Source organism: Cibotium barometz, chromosome 9 (genome assembly GCF_041138505.1).
Source record: "Cibotium barometz isolate CiBa-2024 chromosome 9, ASM4113850v1, whole genome shotgun sequence".
Taxonomy (NCBI): Eukaryota; Viridiplantae; Streptophyta; class Polypodiopsida; order Cyatheales; family Cibotiaceae; genus Cibotium; species Cibotium barometz.
The window spans coordinates 6,261,976-6,282,061 of NC_141054.1; the positions used below are offsets into that span (position 1 = coordinate 6,261,976).

General features: G+C 42.0%; 1 protein-coding gene across 1 annotated transcript; it reads left to right on the top strand.

Annotated features, from left to right (window-relative positions):
- Window positions 1-11,330: 11,330 nt before the first annotated feature.
- Window positions 11,331-14,930, top strand: LOC147635192 (E3 ubiquitin-protein ligase WAV3-like). The gene is made up of 2 exons (XM_086802401.1): window positions 11,331-12,456; window positions 12,748-14,930. The coding sequence occupies exons 1-2, from the start codon at window positions 12,238-12,240 to the stop codon at window positions 14,845-14,847; spliced, it is 2,319 nt and encodes a 772-aa protein (XP_086658527.1). The 5' UTR covers window positions 11,331-12,237; the 3' UTR covers window positions 14,848-14,930.
- The last annotated feature ends 5,156 nt before the right edge of the window (window positions 14,931-20,086 follow it).

Consider the following 20,086-nt stretch of genomic DNA (forward strand, 5'->3'; position numbering starts at 1 on the left):
GGCTCAAAATAATCAAGATAAGCCATGATGTTGATTGCACACTAATGTAAACTAGACAAGATAGACACACTCAACCAATCTCTATTTCAAAGTGTTGTAAACCATACAATGAGAGGCTTCTAATATAGATAGCCTCTAGCCCAATCTCCTTTACATGTGGCACTCTTATCGCCACATGAGTTGCCATCACACACACACACACACCACATACTCAAATATCTCTACTCACTCTTCGCTTTTACATTCACCCATACAATTTAGCATTGCTAAATGTGTAATGTGTCTTTCAACGCTCCCCCTCAGTGAATGCTAAACAAGTGCGTGTGCAAGTCCATTCTGAGCACCAAATTACTCGAGTGGAACCACTCGTGCTTTTTGAACATGTGTTCGGGAAAAGGAACCAATCCAAAACTTGCACCCATTGCATGCGCAACTTTGCACACTAGTGTGAATTCATACGATAGACGATGCTACATTGTTGCATGTGTCAATCAACATATCTAGAATCCAATAGACATCACTTTGAGTGTTGCAATGCTCGGGTGGTACATCCTCGTGTGACAAGCCCAACCGCTCGCATAACTTCAAGCACAAATGTCTGAACATGCACACATGCAAAACACCATTTGTCTTGAACTCGCAAGTTTGGGTAGAGAAACCTCATAACTTTGGGTGAAAAATTTACAAAACATTTTGCCCAAAGCTAGGTAGTGAACTTGTGGTGTGAATGTTTCTTGAGATTCACCTAACACATTACCTTTTGAACATATAAATCAGAGCTTATCTTTTCAAACAACAAACCAAAAACAATCTTTCTTTGTCTTCTTGAGATTCATTAAACACACTGCCTTTTGAGCATATGAACAAGAGCTTATCTTTTTTAAATAACAAATAAAAAAATATTTCTTTGTGTAACGAAGAATGCGTTTTCTTCTCTTGCAACACACTGGCATCTGTAGCTATCTTTCCTGTGCGCTTTGCTTCTTCTTCGGCACATAGGACCCACCGAGTTATCCTCTTTCTCTGTTCAAGCTTCCATGGCTGCAACAACTGCTGCTTAATGCTCGCCATGGCTACTTGCTTTCTCTACAGCTTCCACGGTGACCTTGGCCACGTTTTCTTGTGTACACCATGGCCTTCTTCAGGCTTTGCTCTGCTGCTGTTGCGAGCCCACACCATTTCCTCTATCCTGTCGTGTGGCTGCTTAGACCAGAGTGAGTCTCCTTAGGGCCTGCTCATGACTTGGGTTCTCCTCCTCTACTGTAGCAACATAGCTGCAACATCACTCCTTTGAAGTAGCTCTAGCTACTTGGCTACACCATACTGCTCCATAGTTTTGCTGCACACGCCTTGTTGATGCGGGTTTCCTACTATCGGCTCCTTCTCTGTCCCTCTTGCATTGCTGCTCCAATAGCTTCTTTCCAGACCCTCTTCGCACCTTAACTCTATGAGGCATCCTCAACTCTTATCTGAGATTCCTTCGACCATCAACATGGTTATCACTATGAGCTCTATGGCTAGACTAGTAGGTCTTCCTTGCTGCAAACTCGCCGTTGACAAACCTCCCACTTAAGGTCACAGTGAGCTCCTGCTGAGCTCTATTTGCAGCTTTGCATTGTGGCATATCCTTGCCTCAACAAAACTTGCAAATGTAGCCACTAGCTACAAGCGAGCTTTCATTTGAGCTCTCAAATTGCATGATTTGCCTTCAATGCATATATCCATTCAAGGGTGCTTCTTTACATGGTTGCTCTCGAAACCAAAGGTGCAAAATATCATGAAATCCTTTCCTGCCAATGTGCTCATCCATGGGCTTCTATTCCTTGCCCACACTGCTTGCCACTTGCTTGGACAAGCTTGCACCTACTTATGTTGTTTGCCCAAGTGCAAAAGCAAAAAGCCATGGGATCCACTCATCCCATAAACTACCAACGCTTCTTCACATTAAGCATTCTCTCATGCTCAAACCAAAACTTTATGAGCCAAAATTTCACAAACCCAACCTTTTCTTGGTGCAAAATCCTTCTTGGCAGTGCCCTTGTTGTTGTTGATGTAGATTGCATAGCCTTCATAATGCTGAAGTCTACACTCCTTGACTTCATGGGAAGCTTCAAAGTGACCTCCAAGTTTCCAATAAACTGTAAAAAGGGCTTAATCTCACACAAATTTATCTCCCTAAGATAATGGTTGTGCCATAATTTTTTTCTATCTAGATCAGCAAGAAGCAGTCTTCATCATTGGCACTTTCTTCTACAAAGGCTGAAGGTTGGTAGCATACTTTGCTTCATGTGAAGCATTATGGTTAAAGAGGATCTTAGGAGACAAGGGTGTTGCTCAAAAGGGAATGATAATGTTGTTGTGCGACAAATAGAGTTGCATGGCTATCGCCAAGAACCGAGTGTTCCATGCTCTCACTAAGCACATTAAGATACAATATCATGATGTGTGCATGAGCTAATTATAGGTGGAGAGGTGGAGCTTATTTATTGCCCGATGATGATAGAGAATTCTCTAGACATTTTCACAAAGGCTCTGGAAGAGATTTGCTGAAGCGCCATCTTTATCGACTTGGCTTTGGATCAAAGAGGTAGTTCACCTACATGTAGACATTGAGCGGGGGGGAGGGGGGTTGGAAAAGCATTTGCTCAATGCTTTTACTCACAAGGTTGGAGAATTTTCTCAATGCTCCACCCTCGTGATGTTTCTACAATGACGGATGTGCTCTATTTTGTAAGGGCCCCTTTATGAGGAGTAGCCATTGTGGTGGTGGTGAGCATTTGGTAGTTCCCCAATTTAAACACCGGATAGTGGCCAAGTGTGTTTAGATGGTCAGGAGATGATTTATGTGGTGGTGGTGAGCATTTGGTAGTTCCCCAATTTAAACACCGGATAGTGGCCAAGTGTGTTTAGATGGTCAGGAGATGACTTATGTAGACTTGGCACTCTGCCAAGTAGGATGCATGGTTGTGCAGGCTATGTGATTGCATTAGACAATAAACGGAGGACATATTGTTCTTAGGTTACAAGACTGTTTGAGGATCTAGACGGTCTCAGATGGCCATGGGACCTGTGTTAATTCCCTACAGAGCTATGTTGTAGTCTAATAAGATGAAGTCCTTCATGAACTAGCTTGTAGGTCTAAAGGTACAAGTTGAAGATAATGTGGCCCTTGTAGTACTCATACAGTCCATGTCAAAAGAGTTTTTTGGAAACCTCATCAGCACACTAAAGAACCCGCCAAATCTTACCTTGGAAGGGGTCATAGCCTCCTTCAAGGAAGAAGAAAGGAAGATTAAGAGCAAAGTAGAGGGGGCATGTCCTTCTTCACAAATAAGCACTTCAAAGGTATAAAATGTTCCCATCATGGTAGGAACACTTATGTAGAGAAGGACTACTATTCAAAGAAGCCTTCAAACATTGTGGGAAAAACAACCACAATGAGAAGAATTACTTTCACAAGAAAGAAGAGGCCTTGAATGTCACTCATGAAGAAGAAGAAACCTACAAAAAAGATGCAAACTTTGTAGAGTATGAAGACTCATGGGCCTTTTAAAGGTCTACTACACAAAACGTGGCTTGACAATCAAATACTCTACTCCAAGGACAAAACCAGACATAACTAGGCTAGTAAAACTATGTCATAGGCATAGATTTATCCCAATGAAGTGTGTATAGGATAACAGTTGAACAAGCCTTATCAAGTACAAAAGGTTAAAGGTGTGTGAACATCCTCTAAAAGGGCTACATGTGTATGTGTGTGTGAACCCACTCTTAGAGTGGTTCACTAAAATATCTAGATATTATACATGTAACGACTTAAGCAATGATATCATGCAGGACGTACTTGATTGAAGTAACACAAGTTACACCATTCAGTCGTGCAATTTATCTCTCTTTGAAGCAATATTTCTCTCTCTCTCTCTCTCTCTCTCTCTCTCTCTCTCACACACACACACACACACACACACACACACACTTCTTTGCTCAAAAAATGGCATAGCCATATTTATCTTTAAGCCTCCATAATTCTTCATATCACCATTAAACTTCCTTCTACAAGTTGTTTGCTTTACATGTATTGGTCTCTTGTAGCCTTTAAATGTAAACTTGTATGCTCCTTATGAATAAAGACATGTATACAGTTAGTGTTCTCAATGTGGATGGCCTCATCTTAAACATGAGACCACAAGAAAAAGATTTTACACACACAACAATGCTAGACTTGAGTTTGAGATGATTGATCATGGGCTTATGCATATTTTATAGGGTTAAATTAAGTCAAAATTTTTTCATTTCTAAGCAACATAGTCCTTAAGCAATTTGTATGGTTGAAGGTTGACTAGATATTTTCATTCAAAGGTACCTTAATCCTTGTACATGAGACATTATACAAGAAGTTGGTTGGGAGTCTAACTTTTATATGTAATACCAAAAGTTCCTAAATCCTTGTACATGAGACATACGAGAAGTTGGTTGGGACTCTAACTTTTATATATACTACTGAAGTTAGAGATAATTTTTTTTATTAGTGTTTTGAGTATCTTCTCTAAAAAGGCTTGGGAGAATCAATGAAAAGCAAGCATGTGGGTGTTGATATACATCAAAGGTACTCAATAGTATGGCATCATCTATGCTATGCACTAGGTCCTCAATGGCTTTTATGACTCCAATTGGGTGGATAATTAACTTGAAATGCTTAATAACATAGAAAATATTCTCTCTTGGTTTGGGATGTACTTCTTAGATCAACAATAAGCATTAACAAAGACTTAGTACAAAGCTTCTTGATTTGCATCATGTGATTCGTAAGATTTTATAGGATATGGGAGTGGTATAAAAAGCAGTCCACAATGCTACAATGTGACAATGAGATTTGCATGGCCATATATTATATTTGAAACTTGCACACAAAACATACTGAGATTCACTATCACGTCATGTGTGAGATTGTGTTTAGAGAAGTTGAGATAGTGGTAGAAATTTGTGAAGACAACTTTACAAATGTTCTTAGCATGGACTAAATAATATATATCTTCATCAACTTAGCATTGGCAGACCATAGTGATAGTTCACATTTGAATGAACATTGAGGGTGGGTGTTGGTGGATGTCAATGCTCCACTCTTATTATAATGTTTAAGCACTAATATATAAAACACCCGTTAGAAGCAATTAAGAAGCCCGAGTGCTCAACATCCCCATATCCACATAATATGGTGGCCTAGTAGAAGAAATATTATGTAGATATAAAACCAAATAAAATGCCTACTTGCATGGACCATCATAGAAATAATAGTCTATACATTAGGTTGGTGAAAATTACTTATAGACACCTTGATGTTGTGGTGGATTTTACTTGTGAGCATAAATACTAATGATAAAAATAACCTCATAATGGCATGTGTTAAAGTAAGTGTATTTTGCTAATTCAAATTTTGCAGGATTTTTAGAATTCAAAGCATCACATGAACTCACCATTTGTGTTGGGTTTTTTTGAATTTCTCACGTTGAAAATATGTTTTTCCCTTTAACATATCAATTAAGCAATTTAATAGAAGGGACATCTTTCAGCTAGTGAATATTGCATCTATTTTCTTATTGTAGAGGAAAGAAGAACCAAATTTCACGGAAGCATTGCTGAATTGTAAAATACCTTTGAACACACTCAAATATGACTTAGCATCTTGACTTTTTCCTTTTACTCAACATGATTCATGTCTATGGCTATTAAATGAATACATCGTTTATTGATTGATAAGAGAAGTTTCTATATTTTGTCCATAATATAAAATCATGTATATGAATAATATTTGGAATTGTTTCTTATGTACACTCTCATCACACATTGTTTCTTACCCTTGCCCTTTCCCCAATTTTAGAACACATAAAAGAGGAGGTAAGCCGAGATTTTTTATTAATTCCTCCATAGCATATGTATATGTCCTTGTTATATCATCATTATGAAGTAAGTTTGTACCCATGTGACGACCTTCTCAAAAGTTAGTTTTCTTCATGTAAATTAACACTCCAAGACAAAATGTAATGTAAATAATAAAATAAAAATATTATGGCCATTTAACTAGATCCCTCATAGCACATGTGGATCCCTCATAGCACATGTGGATGTCATTTAACTAGATCCCTCATAGCACATGTGGATGTCATTATAAACTCATTGGAATCAAGTGAGATAGTACCCATGTGATGATTAAAATCCAACCTACTTGACATGGTGGAAATATTGCATTTGCACTTCCTCTATCTTTTTCCCCCCAATTTGCTACTTGACATGGTTGGATTATTACATTTGGATTTCCTCTATCTTTTTTGCCCATTTGCTCAATTTTTAAATGTTATTGGTCTCATGATACTTAGCAATATTATAAGTAATCAAAGAGAACCATAGAATGAATGTTATTAATGCCATTAGATTTTTTAAACTTCATCAAAAATGTTTTTGTGGTTGACTCTTATCACCTGGGTCAAAGGCTTTGTTAAGCTAAATTCTCACTTGCCTTGTTTTAATGTCATATCAAAGAAACTCTTATCACCTAATTCAAGGCAGCATTGTTAAGCTAAATGCCCAATTGCCTTGTTTTAATGTCATATCAAGGAAACTCTTATCACCTAATTCAAAGGCTTTGTTAAGCTAAATGCCCACTTGCCTTGTTTTAATGTCATATCAAAGAAACTCTAGGTATTTTACATTTCAAATCAAGAGATAACTTTATCATAATTGTGGGAAAAACACATAAGGGATCCCTATGCAACTAAATGATATACTTTTTATACTTTTTAATGCACTTAACAAAGGCATATTGATCATAAAAATGGTCTATTTATTTGTTATGTCACTCAGATTTGCAATTTATTCAATGAAAGAAACAAATAACTTTCAAGTTTAAGTAATAATGGGAGGACTACATTAGAGAAGAATTGAATCTCAAAAGTCTAAGTCAGCCAGGGTGCAAACTGGGTTATACTGGCTCAAAGTAGGTGATACCCCCAAAAATATTTTCTTCGGAGTCCTTAGAATAAGAAGGACATAGACTATATAGCAGTAGTCAAAGCTGTAGATTACAGATTTATAACTTCTGAAGAGAAGATTAGAGAGTCTTTTGTTAGCAGTCTCTCAAGCATGGGTAGCCCACAACACTTGGTGATGAATATGAGAGTAAACTCTAGAGATTATTGGAACCTGTAGACAACTCCATCTCAGAGGAGAAGAGACCGACGATTGACAGACCCTTCTCAGTTAAAGAAATAGAATATACATGTCATCAATTCTCTTAACACAGGGGTCATCAAACTTATCCAAATGGAAGTGAAGAACTACAAGCCCTTGACAATGTTGAATACTAAGTATAAGATTATCGCCAAAGTACTTGCCCTTACAATTAGGACATTGGTTAGCCAATAAGTTCACCCCAAACAATATGGCTTTGTGCATGATGGCAGGAGCATCCATGAAGCCATCTTGAATGCCATATTAATTATAGACTCGACTACTGAACATGAGGATGACTATGTTATGATTAACATGGACTTTGAAAAGGCTTATGATAGGGTGAGCTGGGAATTTATAATAGCAGTGATTGAAAAGATGGGATTTGGATAGATGCTCTACAACATGGCCAGAACACTTTTCTCAAATGTATATGCTATAGTTGTCACACGTAGATTTTAGCTCAAAAGATCTATAAGGCAAGGCTGCCCCCTTGTCCCCCTCCTTTTTGCTATCATCACTGACCCCCCCTCCTGAGAAACTTGGACCTTTTGGTCAAGAAAGCCTCACTCAGACCTCTGCTACTCCCACAAGGCAGACCCTTTATTTTCCAGATACTTGCTGATGACAATTGCAATGTCATCAAATGTGATAGGCAAAGCATTGGTAGCCTCATGACTATGTACAACAGCTTTTGAGAAGTGTCTGGCTCAAAAATAGCACTTAGTAAGATTGAATGACTAATATTGAGTCATAGACAAAATCAACATATTCTGGAGGAATTTCAGCTAGGGATATTGGACCTGGCAAGGTCATCTAGTACCTAGGCTGCCCAATTGGTCTGGGTATTACAACACACCAATGTTTTAAGTGTCTATATCAAAGAATTGTCCAGAAGGTTAACACCAGAGAAAAGTTGAGATTGAGCTTGGCAGGAAGGGCAATAGCTCTGAAGCATATCCTGGCCCTACCAATCTTTGTTACTACTCTAGTCAAGTTCTCAAAGGTTTTGGGCCAGATTATGCAAACTGTTTAGGGAGTTCCTGTGGTCTTTTGTTTGCAGATACCAAAACCTGGAGCTTTGTCTCATGGGAAACAAGTGTGTTCTACAAAGAGGATGGGGGATGGGGAATCCCATACATAGTCAACCAGGTAACTAGGCTGCTAGCTAAGTGGATCACAAGAAGGGTGGAGTCATATTAGCCATGGGCACTCATCCCAAGGGAAAAGCTATGTGAAGTTGATGTTCTGGGGTAAAAATGGACTGCAACCCACTGGCTGGACAAGCTAATGTTCCCAGGCTGCTTCGAAGTGAAAGACTCTAAACATGTTCAGAGGTTATCCTCAGAGCTGGAAAGAAATCTTATCAAGAGGTGAGTGCATTGGCTCAGCCAGAGGGGACTCCTCTCTATTGTAGAACATCTAACTCTTCAAAGATGCATTTAATGATGGTGTACCATCTGTACTTAGAAACAAGAAGCTTGCTACTAAGAAGTTACACAACAAAGGGCTAAAAACCAAAAAATCATGGAGCAACAATGCTCAACAGTGGCAAATACGAACTGACACTTAGCAAAGCTTGACCAGGGAAGATCAACTTTTCTTAGTAGACTTGATCCGTAGAATCAAAGACTCTTGGCCTACTGCAAGGTTTCTCTTTTTGGACCAGTGTATCAGAGAATGGAAGTTTAAGGGAGTTAGGCGCTTGACAAGAAGATCAAACACATAGTAAGAACTGATAAGTGGACTAAGAAGCTAGCAAGGACTTGGAACAAAAAGGGCATCCAACTGACACCACAATGGCAACCCTTGGTGCCCTATGTACAAGAGCAAGAGAGAGTCAATGCATCATGCACTGTGGGAATGCAGGGTAGTTCAACCCATCTGGAAAAAAGTAAGCAACTTGCTAAGGGCATGTGGTGTGATTGACCACATCAACTGGAGACAGGCCCTAACTGGATGCAAAGGCAAGATAAACCCAGCAATTTATAAAGTTTGGCATTCAATCAGAGTTCCCATCATCTTTGAATTGTGGAGTTGTAGGAATGCAGTAGCACACTATGGTTTTAGTAAAGGCCTTTCTCTCACCCTAGAGGGAATTAAGGACATTATTGTCCAAGTAAGCTGGCCATTAATAATGGAGGTTCCATTAGGAGAGAAGCAACCAAAACAGTCCTCTCAAGAAGCTGTCAAAGCTTAAAGTCTAACCTCTAGGTGATGTATCTCTCATTGATACTAATATAATAACCTCTTTTGCATTAAAAAAAAGTTTAAGTAATAATGGTGCATATGAACATAACCAATTTTGTTATGAGACTTAAAGGGAGGCTTAAGGCATAAAAGAAAGAGGGTGCATATGCATATTGGTATTTAACTATGCATATTGCTATTTAAGGAATAACTATGTTTGATAAAATCACAAGTTTTATTTATTTGATAATTCAATAAGATTGCTATGATGATGATTCATATACCCCCTAGGCAATCCTCTTGTCCACAAAATAGAAAGAAAGAGCAAGTTAATTTTGCCTAAATTGTTGTGAGACATTCAAAATGACTTGTTTCACATACTAAGTTAATGAAACCATCACATCTAGCTAACAAACTTAGGAAAAGTAACTCGATATCCCTTCAAGAGACGAGAATCACAACTTTTAAAATTTTGAAGTTTGGTATCATATGTGACCATAATAATGAAGCGGTGCAGCATACCTTTGAAAATCATCATTGAGAAAAGCTAGTGAGCATTAATATCACATCACCCTTTCACTTCTATTATTTTCAAAAGCTTGAGTCAAAAACACGGAACGAATTGGGCAAACATAATAATGTAGAGAATTTGACTTGAGAATGTAAATATTATGGCTCATTCAAAAAGGAAAATGGGACTTGAATAGGTAAATATTATGGCTTATTCAAAAAGGAAAATTGCTGTATTAACATCGGGCGCTTGTTCAAGTGGTTATAGGGGGTGGCTTGTAACTTGGAGGTACCAAGTTCGACACCCGATAGTTACTCTGCCCTTACATTGTAGAGGATATGAGGGGTCCTCATGGAGTACGTTGCTCCCTTCTAGTAGTCGCCAAAATTTAAAAAAAAAAGGAAAATTGGTACAAGTCCTTGTGCAACTTAATTGGGTGGATGGATCAAAATTTGCGTTTTCCAAATAAATCCTAGATAATTACCAGTCCATGTTGTTCTCTCTCTCTCTCTCTCTCTCTCTCTCTCTCTCTCTCTCTCTCTCTCTTTGTGGCATGGTTGGGTATAGCTTGCAAGGCATCGCTTATGGGTGTGAGCCTCCTTGAGGGCTTGGCAAAGCTAAAGCTAGTGTAAGCTATTTGTGCGCAAGGTCTACTACCATTTTGGGCAAGGCAAGGTTACCCTCTTTCACACTCTTGGAAATGATGGTTTATGTAACTTTCTTTTTGTGTGCTTTTGGAGTTGTACATCGTCTCAACCATGTGTATCTAGTGGACCAACCAAACATAGGAGTTCACATTCGAAGCATGAGTGAGCCATCCCTATGTATGCACGAGGATATTTGACCATAGGGACTTAAGATGATGTCTACACCAATATGTGCCAAGCTTCAATGGACCTACCTTGATGTCCTAAAAAAAGACCTACCTTGAAGGAAGTGTGCAACCTTACATTTTAAGGTTCAATGAATTGATGTCCTATATAAAAACCTCACCTGAGGAAGTCTGCAAGCATGTATGCTTTGAGCTCTCAAATGTGTTACGACCTCTCCCGCTAAGCTCTCAAGTTCTCTCTCTCTCTCTCTCTCTAATTTCATCTCTAATTGCTTGGACTTGGAAAAGCTAAAGACTATACGAACCATAAATTGTCTGTGGTAAGGTGTGGACTTGTAAACAAAAGACCATAAGAAGTGAAAATCCATAAATTGTTTGTGGTGAGGTGTGGGCTTGTAACCAAAAGACCATAAGAAGTGAAAATCCATAAATTGTTTGTGGTGAGGCAACGTGCATCTACGGTGCAAACACTTTATTGGTGTGGATAGGGTAATGATGATAATGGCCTACCAATGGGCAAGTGGTGGGTTAGGCAAACCATGTCACGAATGCTCTGTTCGGACCCACCGATTCAAGGTTGCCAATACCTACAATATGGCGGCGTGAACCCAACCGTAGGTGCAAATCCAGATGCAGCTTTGCGCGGAACAGCTGGCGCGTAAAGGATGGTCGATTCGGGGCACTGACTGTTCTGCATGTTGAGCACCATAAGTAACTGTGAAGCTCACACCACTTGAAGGAGGGCCACGATTCTGTTTTCGGGTCAAATAAATTATTGGGGGAAACCTCTCTACGCAGCTTTTTTGAGTTTGTTACATGGAGTGGGGGATAAAAAGCATGCAAGCATGGCCGACACGAATGCGTTGTTTATGTTTCCAAGTTTCCGATGCCGAGATGGTTGGCCCGATGGCCAGGGCTTCATAGGTCCAAAAGCCCTTTCGGTGAAAAAAATTCAGTGCAAACTGCCTCGACTTGGGTGATTGTAATAAATTGGAAAACACAGAAGAGAGAGCTCAAGCAGGGGCCCAAGGGCCAAGAGAAGAGTATTTTTACTTCAAAAGCTTTTGGCTATGGCGGAAAATTTCTCCTGGTAAACAGGGACTGCTGCTTGTCGCTCTGCCAGTTATAAAAGTTTGCACATAAGTTTTAAAACCCCTTTTGATTCGCAGAAACGTTACTTCTCTTGAGTAGCCTCTAATCAATCGTCCGCGGCCCGACTTCTCAATTAGCGTGTTGATTCTTTCCTTAGCCTCTGATCAGTCCCAGATTCTTTATTTAGCCTCTGATCAATCTGCCAGCTCCTCGTTTATCCTTTGATTAGACGCCCCAACTCCTTATATGCCCAACTCTTTGTTCAGCTCTAGCTCTATCGCCCAAAATCGCTCTCTCCCAGCTTGAAGCCATCAGCTTTGTTTATCCTTTGTCTTGGATTAACGCTAATTCACACTTGTGCTTTGCCCAAGGATCAGAAGGTACAGTTATGGGAGGTAAGTGGAGAAAAATCAAGCTACTGTTAGGGATGAAGGTCTGTTCAGCGGCTCCTCCAGACTCTCGTGATCTTGTCCAAGAGGCAAACACAGACCCTCAGCTCACCATCAGCACACCTGGCATTGTCTCTACTTGCTCTGCACCAACTACACCCAGTCGCTCCACCCCAGCCACTGTGAATTCAGGTCGCCGGAGCCTTCGCGTTTCTCGGGTATGCTTTTGTATCAGACATTCTTGTTCATCGCAAGGCAATGTTGAGCTTAAGACTGTAGTTTTGGCAAATTGACAAAGTGGGGTCTATGATGTACATATGCATGCCATCTGAATAATGCAGTTCAGTTATGCATTTTATCAGAATACTGGCTATAGAAATTTTCCTCTGAAAGATGCTATTATATCACTTTCTATGCACATACACATGATGGTGGGGATGCAAGCATCGATGCACTCTCATCTTGATGTTTCTTGTGTAACCTCTATGTTTCAATGCTGTTTATTGCAGAGTGCATGCTCGATATGCCTGGAATCAATGAAACCTGGCCATGGACATGCTCTCTTTACAGCAGAGTGCTCTCATACTTTCCACTTTTCTTGTATTGCATCCAATGTGAAATATGGCAATCTAGTCTGTCCGGTTTGCCGCGCCAAGTGGACGGAGGTACCCTGGCAGGCTCCAATGGATGGGCTCAAAAGTGATAGGGGAAGGAGCAGATCTCAAACAAGCCGAGGTGTCCCATCTATGCAGCCATCATCGGGGCATCGAAGCGACGGACAGCAGAGGCTTGACCATCTGCTTCATACTTTGGATGAGAGCAATTCTCAAGGACAATGGCATCAAAACGAACAAGCAGAGGCAAACTTTTTCAATGATGATGAGCCTCTGCAGTTCAGCAGGGGCAACAATAACAATATTATTGAAGAAAACAACAGAAGAGATATGAACATCCAAGCTCCAGTAAGTGTGAGCACTAATAGCCGAACATTGGATTTGAAGTTGTTTCCTGAGGTCTTTGCCGTCCCTGCAATGGAGTCTCGGGATAGTTTCGCTCTGGTGATGCATGTGAAAGCTCCTCCGGCCAGCATAACCCCATGTAGAAGTAGGCAATCTGTTGAGTGTGATGATAACCTTTTAAACTCCACTTCCCGTGCTCCGCTCGACCTTGTTACAGTGCTTGATGTCAGTGGGAGCATGGCAGGCACAAAATTAGTGCTTCTGAAGAGAGCCATGCATTTTGTCGTACGCAATCTCAGTCCGGCTGATCGCCTTTCTGTCGTGGTCTTCTCCTCATCTGCAAGGCGCGTTTTTCCACTGAGAAGGATGGTTGAGGAGGGACGCCAACAAGCACTCCGAATCATCGATGCCTTGGATTCGAGTGGCGGGACCAACATTGCTGACGGGCTACGGAAGGGTGCAAAATTGCTGGAAGACCGCCGCCACCATAACCATGTGGCTGCTATCATGCTACTCTCTGATGGACAAGACACGTACACCATGAGCTCTCGGAGACAGCTCCCTTTTTTGGCTAGCACAGATTCTCGACGGTTGGTTCCAAGCTCAATTAGGCATAGTGCACGGCATGGGCAGACACACATTCCTGTCCATACTTTTGGTTTTGGAACCGATCATGATGCAACTACCATGCACACTGTATCAGAGGTGTCGGGAGGTACCTTTTCCTTCATTGAGACAGAGGGGTTAATGCAGGATGCTTTTGCGCAATGCATCGGTGGTTTACTCAGTGTGGTGGTGCAGGATATGCAGCTGAGGGTCTCTTGCTCTGCTCCAGGTGTGCTTATCAATCGCATTCATTCGGGCAGCTATGACAGCGAAATAGTGGATGATGCAAAACATGGAATCGTCAAGCTTGGGGATTTATATGCAGAAGAGGAAAGAGATGTCTTGGTGGAGATCAAGCTTCCGCTCCTTCCGGATGCAGAATATGGTACATCCATGTCTTTGGTGCATGCCAACTGCATCTATAAGGACTTGATGAGGGGAGAGAGAGACCAAGAAGTTGTGGATGACTTGTTTATCTTGCGTCCGGAGAGTATAGAGGAAGGACAGCAGGTTCCAAGCCTTGAGGTGGACCGACAGCGCAACAGGTTTTGTGTAGCGGAAGCAATTGCTGAAGCCCGATTATTGGCAGATCAAGGGTATATTTCAGCTGCACAGTGCAAACTGCATAGTGCCAAAGAGTCATTGGAAAACTCATCGTCTGCTCTTGCTGGAGACCAACTCTGCAATGTGTTGGGAGCCGAGCTCACGGAGATCATGACGAGGATGGCAAACCAGCATGTGTATGAGAGTACCGGCCGGGCATACCTTCTCTCAGCTCAAAGTTCCCACTTGAGGCAGAGAGCTACAACCAGAGGTGGATCTCTAGAAAGCCAGACCCTTGACTATCAGACTCCTTCCATGGTTGACATGGTCATGTATTCTCAAACATTGTCATTATCATCCGAGTGTTTGGCTCCAGGGAATATTCCCTCCAATGCTGCAAGGTGGCCCAGCTCTCGGGACAAGGCTAATGCATCAAGCTCCCCTTTCAGCCACTTCCTCTCAAGAAGGCCCTCCACAAAAGTAAGAAGCAAGCTCCTATGAGAATAAATAGCATGCATCCTCACATACCGTGTCCTAAGAAGCTCTCGTGGGAATACATATAGTACGTTGTTTCCTCTCTTAAAGCTTGGTTTGTTTCGTGTTCTCGATTGGTAGTGTGTGTGTGATTAGCTTACTTGCCATGGCATTGATGGTAGAACTCAAGATTCTTGTATTTTTTGTGAATTTACCTCACATTTTTGGGCCTTTTGCGAAAGGAAGTTTAGTAGAACGTCAATAATATAATATGGGTGCCAAATTTTGTTCTTCATTAATTAAATTAATGGAGAGAATGGACGACCTTAGGTGATGAAATTTTTAGGTGGTGGGAGCTTTAGTCAAGTTTTTTTTTTTTTTTAATTGTCGATTGAGTTATGGAGTTTTCGAGGAGCCTTGGAGCGGATGTTTAAAAGGCTTATATGCCTCACATTTTGAGGCTGGGTCAAAGCCCCCCCGCCAGAGAGAGATGACATGATGAAAGAAAGAGTCATCTGCGATGTTGAGAGAGCATCCTCTACATGAGGAAGTGACGATGGGGAGAGAGAGTTTACGATCTGTTTTGTAAAAGAGTTTACGATATATATATATATTTATTTTTTTAAAATGAGACGGAACGTCGATGGTTAAAAAAAGAGCGATGGCCTTGTGCCAAGACGATGTGTTGCGTTTGCATTTATTTTGGTAAGGTTGAAACCTTAGGACATTGATTAATTAATGGGGCTCGTTAGAACCCCATTAATTAATTAATGAGCGAGCAGCTTGAATAAAAAATTTGCTGATGGGCCTAAGATATATATATAAAGAGAGAGAGAGAGAGAGAGAGAGAGAGAGAGAGTAGAATTAGTTTTTAAAAAAGGTTTTTTGTCTTGTTTTAAATGGGAAAAATAAAAATGAGGCTTTTTTAGGGGGGGATATAGGAAAAGGGAGAGAGAGAGAGAGTGTAGAATTAGTTTAAAATGTACAAGGGGAAATGAGAGAGAGAGAGAGAGAGAGAGAGAGAGAGAGAGATTGGAAATATGAGAAGGGGGAGAGAGAATAGAGAGGAGAGCAAGAGTGTGAGAGAGAGAGTGAGAACCTATACAATGGTTGAGAGAGAGAGAGAGAGAGAGAGGGAAAATGAGAGAAGGGGGGGAGAGAATAGAGAAGAGAGCAAGAGAGAGGGAGCGAGAAGTTATGGTCATAGAATTACTTGATGTTTAAAAAGTGTTAGCAATTGAGAACGTGGGGAGTTATAATAACATGCGGATTTGCATGATGTTGTACGAAGGTTGGTGAATGGTTGTCCTGTCATGCATGAAGGCCAGCAAGCCTGAGCGATGGAGGATGCATGGTCTCAAGGAGGGGATGGGGGCGTTCGTGAGTGATTGGTGGGGAGATTGGGAACCAGAGGATCCAAAAAAGGCAATGAAGCGCTCTCGTGAAGCTGAAGGCGGGGAGATGGATGCTAAGAAGATCCACGCGGATTGGATTGCAGCGTGACTTAACGCCTAGACTTAGAAAAGACATGCGGATCAATGCAACGTACGTGCGAGTCTCTTCAGAACTAATTAGGAGGCAGGTAGGTCTCTTCTCAATGTGCAGTGCCATGCTATTTTACCTTGGTAGACCTCCAACAAAAGCAAACCTAGGGAAATGGCTGCAAGAGGACACATTTCATGATAAGGTGGTGTCTCAGATTTTCTACCTTGGTAAGGGTTTATTCAATGTATTGTTGACAAAAGGCCAAGCCATATCTGATCTTTTTGCTAGGGCCCCGTTGTTTACAGGGACAGAAACCGATTCATGCTATGCCTCTGTTTGATGTAAATAAGAGCTTGCAGGAAGATTACCTTGTTTGGTTGAGATATTAAGGATCCTGGTGGTTGAGGTTCAAATTGACGATGAAAGGTGTTGGGTGGTGAATGTCTATGGGGCTCACGATTACAAGATGAGTGAAATGTGGGAGTGGGATGTCAAATTAGATATTTAGGGCCCTTGCATCATGTTGGGTGACTTCAATATGGTGGAAAGACAGTCGGATAGGTGTGGGGGGAATACAATTCTGATGGGCCAAGAGAGAAGAAAATGGGAAGGGTTGAGGGCAAAAATGGGGCTGGCTGATGGGTGGAACTTAGGAAATTGGGGCTCTGATCCAAGCCACACTTATTTCAGGCCGCAGTATTTTGGCTCTTCCTCTAGAATTGATAGTCTTTTTTAGCCAACAGGCTTCTTGGGTTCCCCATACTTTGAAAGTTGCAATTGACTCTTGCACTGCTCTCTCTTTGACCACATGCCTTTAAAATGGGAATAGCATGTGACAGACTGGGAGGAGGACAAACTGAATCAGTATCCTACAAGGAAATTGAGGGTTAACAATATGATGCTCATAGATGATTTGTTTATTTCCTGCACTGAAGAGGCCATTGGTAGATTGAGAAGGAAAGGGAGTAGTAGAGATCCTTTGCCAATGAAATGCAGGGCATCATTGTAAGAGTGGGAAAATTGAGAGCTAATGAGAAAAGGCAGGATAGGAGGAGATGGTGTGAACAAGTGGAGTGTCTTCAGAGGAAAAGGTAGATGGGGAAACTAACTGAGGAAGAGATTAGCCTTTATATCAGGTGCCAGACATGTCTGAAAAGTGAAGATGACAGGCTTGCTAGTGAGAGAGAAAAAGTAGTTAGATGGAAATCCTGTACCAACAAAAAAAAAACCTGATAGATACCTGTTTAGGTTAGCTGAAGATAAAGGCAACAGGGAAGTGGTGGGGCTAATTAGGGATGAAAATGGACAAGAAATGGGGGGGATTGACCAGGTGGCCAAGAGGTAGGTGGGGTTTTTGGTATCTAAATTAAGCCTAAAAGAAGACTGCTAAAAAAGAGAGATTCCAAGCTGAGAACAAACTTATGGGACTGATCAATCAAAGAGTGGATGATGACAAGGCCAGATGGTTGGAGAGAGGTAGAATTAGATGAATGCTGGCTAGCCCTGCAAAAGTTGAGGAAAGAGAAGTCCCCTGTTATCTGTAAAGTTCTTTATTGCCTTCTAGCCCTCCATCAAGGATCTAGTAAGGAATATGTGTAAACCAGCCTTTGATAATGGTAATCTAGACAAGGATCTGAAGGAGGGGGTGGTGAAACTTATTCCCAAGCAGGCTGCATGCAACAAGTTTAAGCATTGGAGACCCATCACATTGCTAAGTGTGGTAAACAAAATTCTGACCAAAGTTATTACTTTGAGGATTACTCCAGTTCTACAAAAGAGGTTATATCTAGGAAACAATATGGCTTCATTAAAGGTAGATCTATCTATAACAACATATTTGCTGCCATGCTAGGTAAGGAGGTGGCCCAGAAAACAGATCAAAAATGCATATTCTTAAAACTTGACTTGGAGAAATCCTATGGTAGGATTCATTGGTCATTTGTGGCCAGGGTCATGGAAAGGCTGGGCTTTGGAAACAGGATGGCAACCTGTATTTATACCCTCTGTCACCAATTGGCCGACCATTTGGTCCATCTCCAGATTTGTGTCTCGTTCACTTGAGGCTAGGCCGGTGTCTCATGTGAAGGGGCCAGTATTTTTGCATAACATGGACGGGAGCTAGACTGGTGCCACCCGTGTGTTAGCAGGATGGTGTCGTATGGACAGGAGCCAGACTGGTGCCACCCGTGTATGACCTGGATTGTATTTCTATCCATGGGATTGTCACGCCATGGAAGAGCCAGTATTTGTGCCGTGTCTTGCCTATGGGACTCTCACTCCATAGGGAGGCTCGTGCCTGGATCTGTGTCTTACCTATGGGACTGTCACTCCATAGGAAGACCGGGATTTATGTTTTCCTGTCATGCCATCATTGTGCCTGATAGAAATGTTTAGTACTTGTTCCATGAACGGGAGATATGTCCATGATGCTGTTTGCACATGCATTCATGTTTTGCATGTTTGGAACTGTTTTCGCATGACTTGTATTTTTGTGTTTGCTTGTTTGACGTGCCACTTACTGAGCGGGGATGCCTGCCAGCAGTGAGTCGTGAAGTTTGCTCTGTCTTCTGACGAGTTTTGTTGCATGTGAACACGTGGTAAGTGTATTGCACTTGTTTATTTTATAGCATTCTTTTTAACCTTTTTTTTATAAGGTTGCAAGTTCACATTCATTAAAGAGTGGGCACCCTCCCAAATATTTCATGATGTCCTTGGTAGGGTGGGCACCCACATATGGGTCAAGGTGGGGAGGGAAACCCCTCACTTAATCTTATGTGTGGGGGTGGGTGCATGGCCACCTATCCACCCCTCACCTTGAGACTTTGGAACTGGCTGCCTCCATGCAACTGTGGTGGGCCAGCCAGCTGCTTATCATGCACCCTCTTCCATCGCGCTTAGGAGTGAACCTCCTCTTGCATATATTCAGTTGCGCACAGGCGAATCAGGATCATCTCTCCGCTTGTCCTCTCCAACGCTGCTCCAACGCTGCATGACTGGTCGACCGTACTGCTGGGCTGCGCACAATTTTCCTCCGCCTACTGCTCTCAGACAGCTCCACCCTGGTGGGCTGCACCCAATTTTCCTCCGCCTACTGCTCTCAGACAGCTCCACGCTGGTGGGCTGCACCCAGGCCTCTTCTCCCCCTTGCAAGTGGCTGCGCTCTCTACACAGGCAGTTGCGCTGCTCTGCAGGCGGCTGCACTAGACAATAGGCGGCTGTGCCCAAGCCTCTTCTCCCCCTTGCAGGCGGCTGCGCCCTCTCCACAGGCGGCTACGCCCACTCCATAGGCGGCTGCGCCAGACAGCTGACAGCTGCGCTCAGATCTCCAGGCGGTTGCGCACCCTTTCCTCTTGCCAGTAGGCTGCCGCGCCCTGGTGTCCATCTCTAGCAGCTGCACTTAGGCAAGCTACAGGTAAGTGGATTGAGATTTAAGCAAAGGACTTTGATGTAAATCTGATAAGGGATACTCTCTAACACCAGTTCGGTGCCGGGTAGTCCAAGCTTCTGGAGAACCATGGTCCATGGGTGCTGAGATCGGGAGAGCCAGGCGTTAGTACGGGAGCGCCTGTTTGTGCATGGTCTTGGAACACCAGTGGGGCGCTCTCTGTGGATTCCAGTGAAGGCACAGGACCGTAGAGACTAAAAACTACTCAAGTGGATTCTCTCCTTCGACGTCTACTTCGAGTCTCTTGTTTGGTAACTGTATTCATCTCAGTTGTACATGGACATCATCTGGTTCGTTGAACCCATGGAGCATTGTATCTTTTAAATACTCCCAATA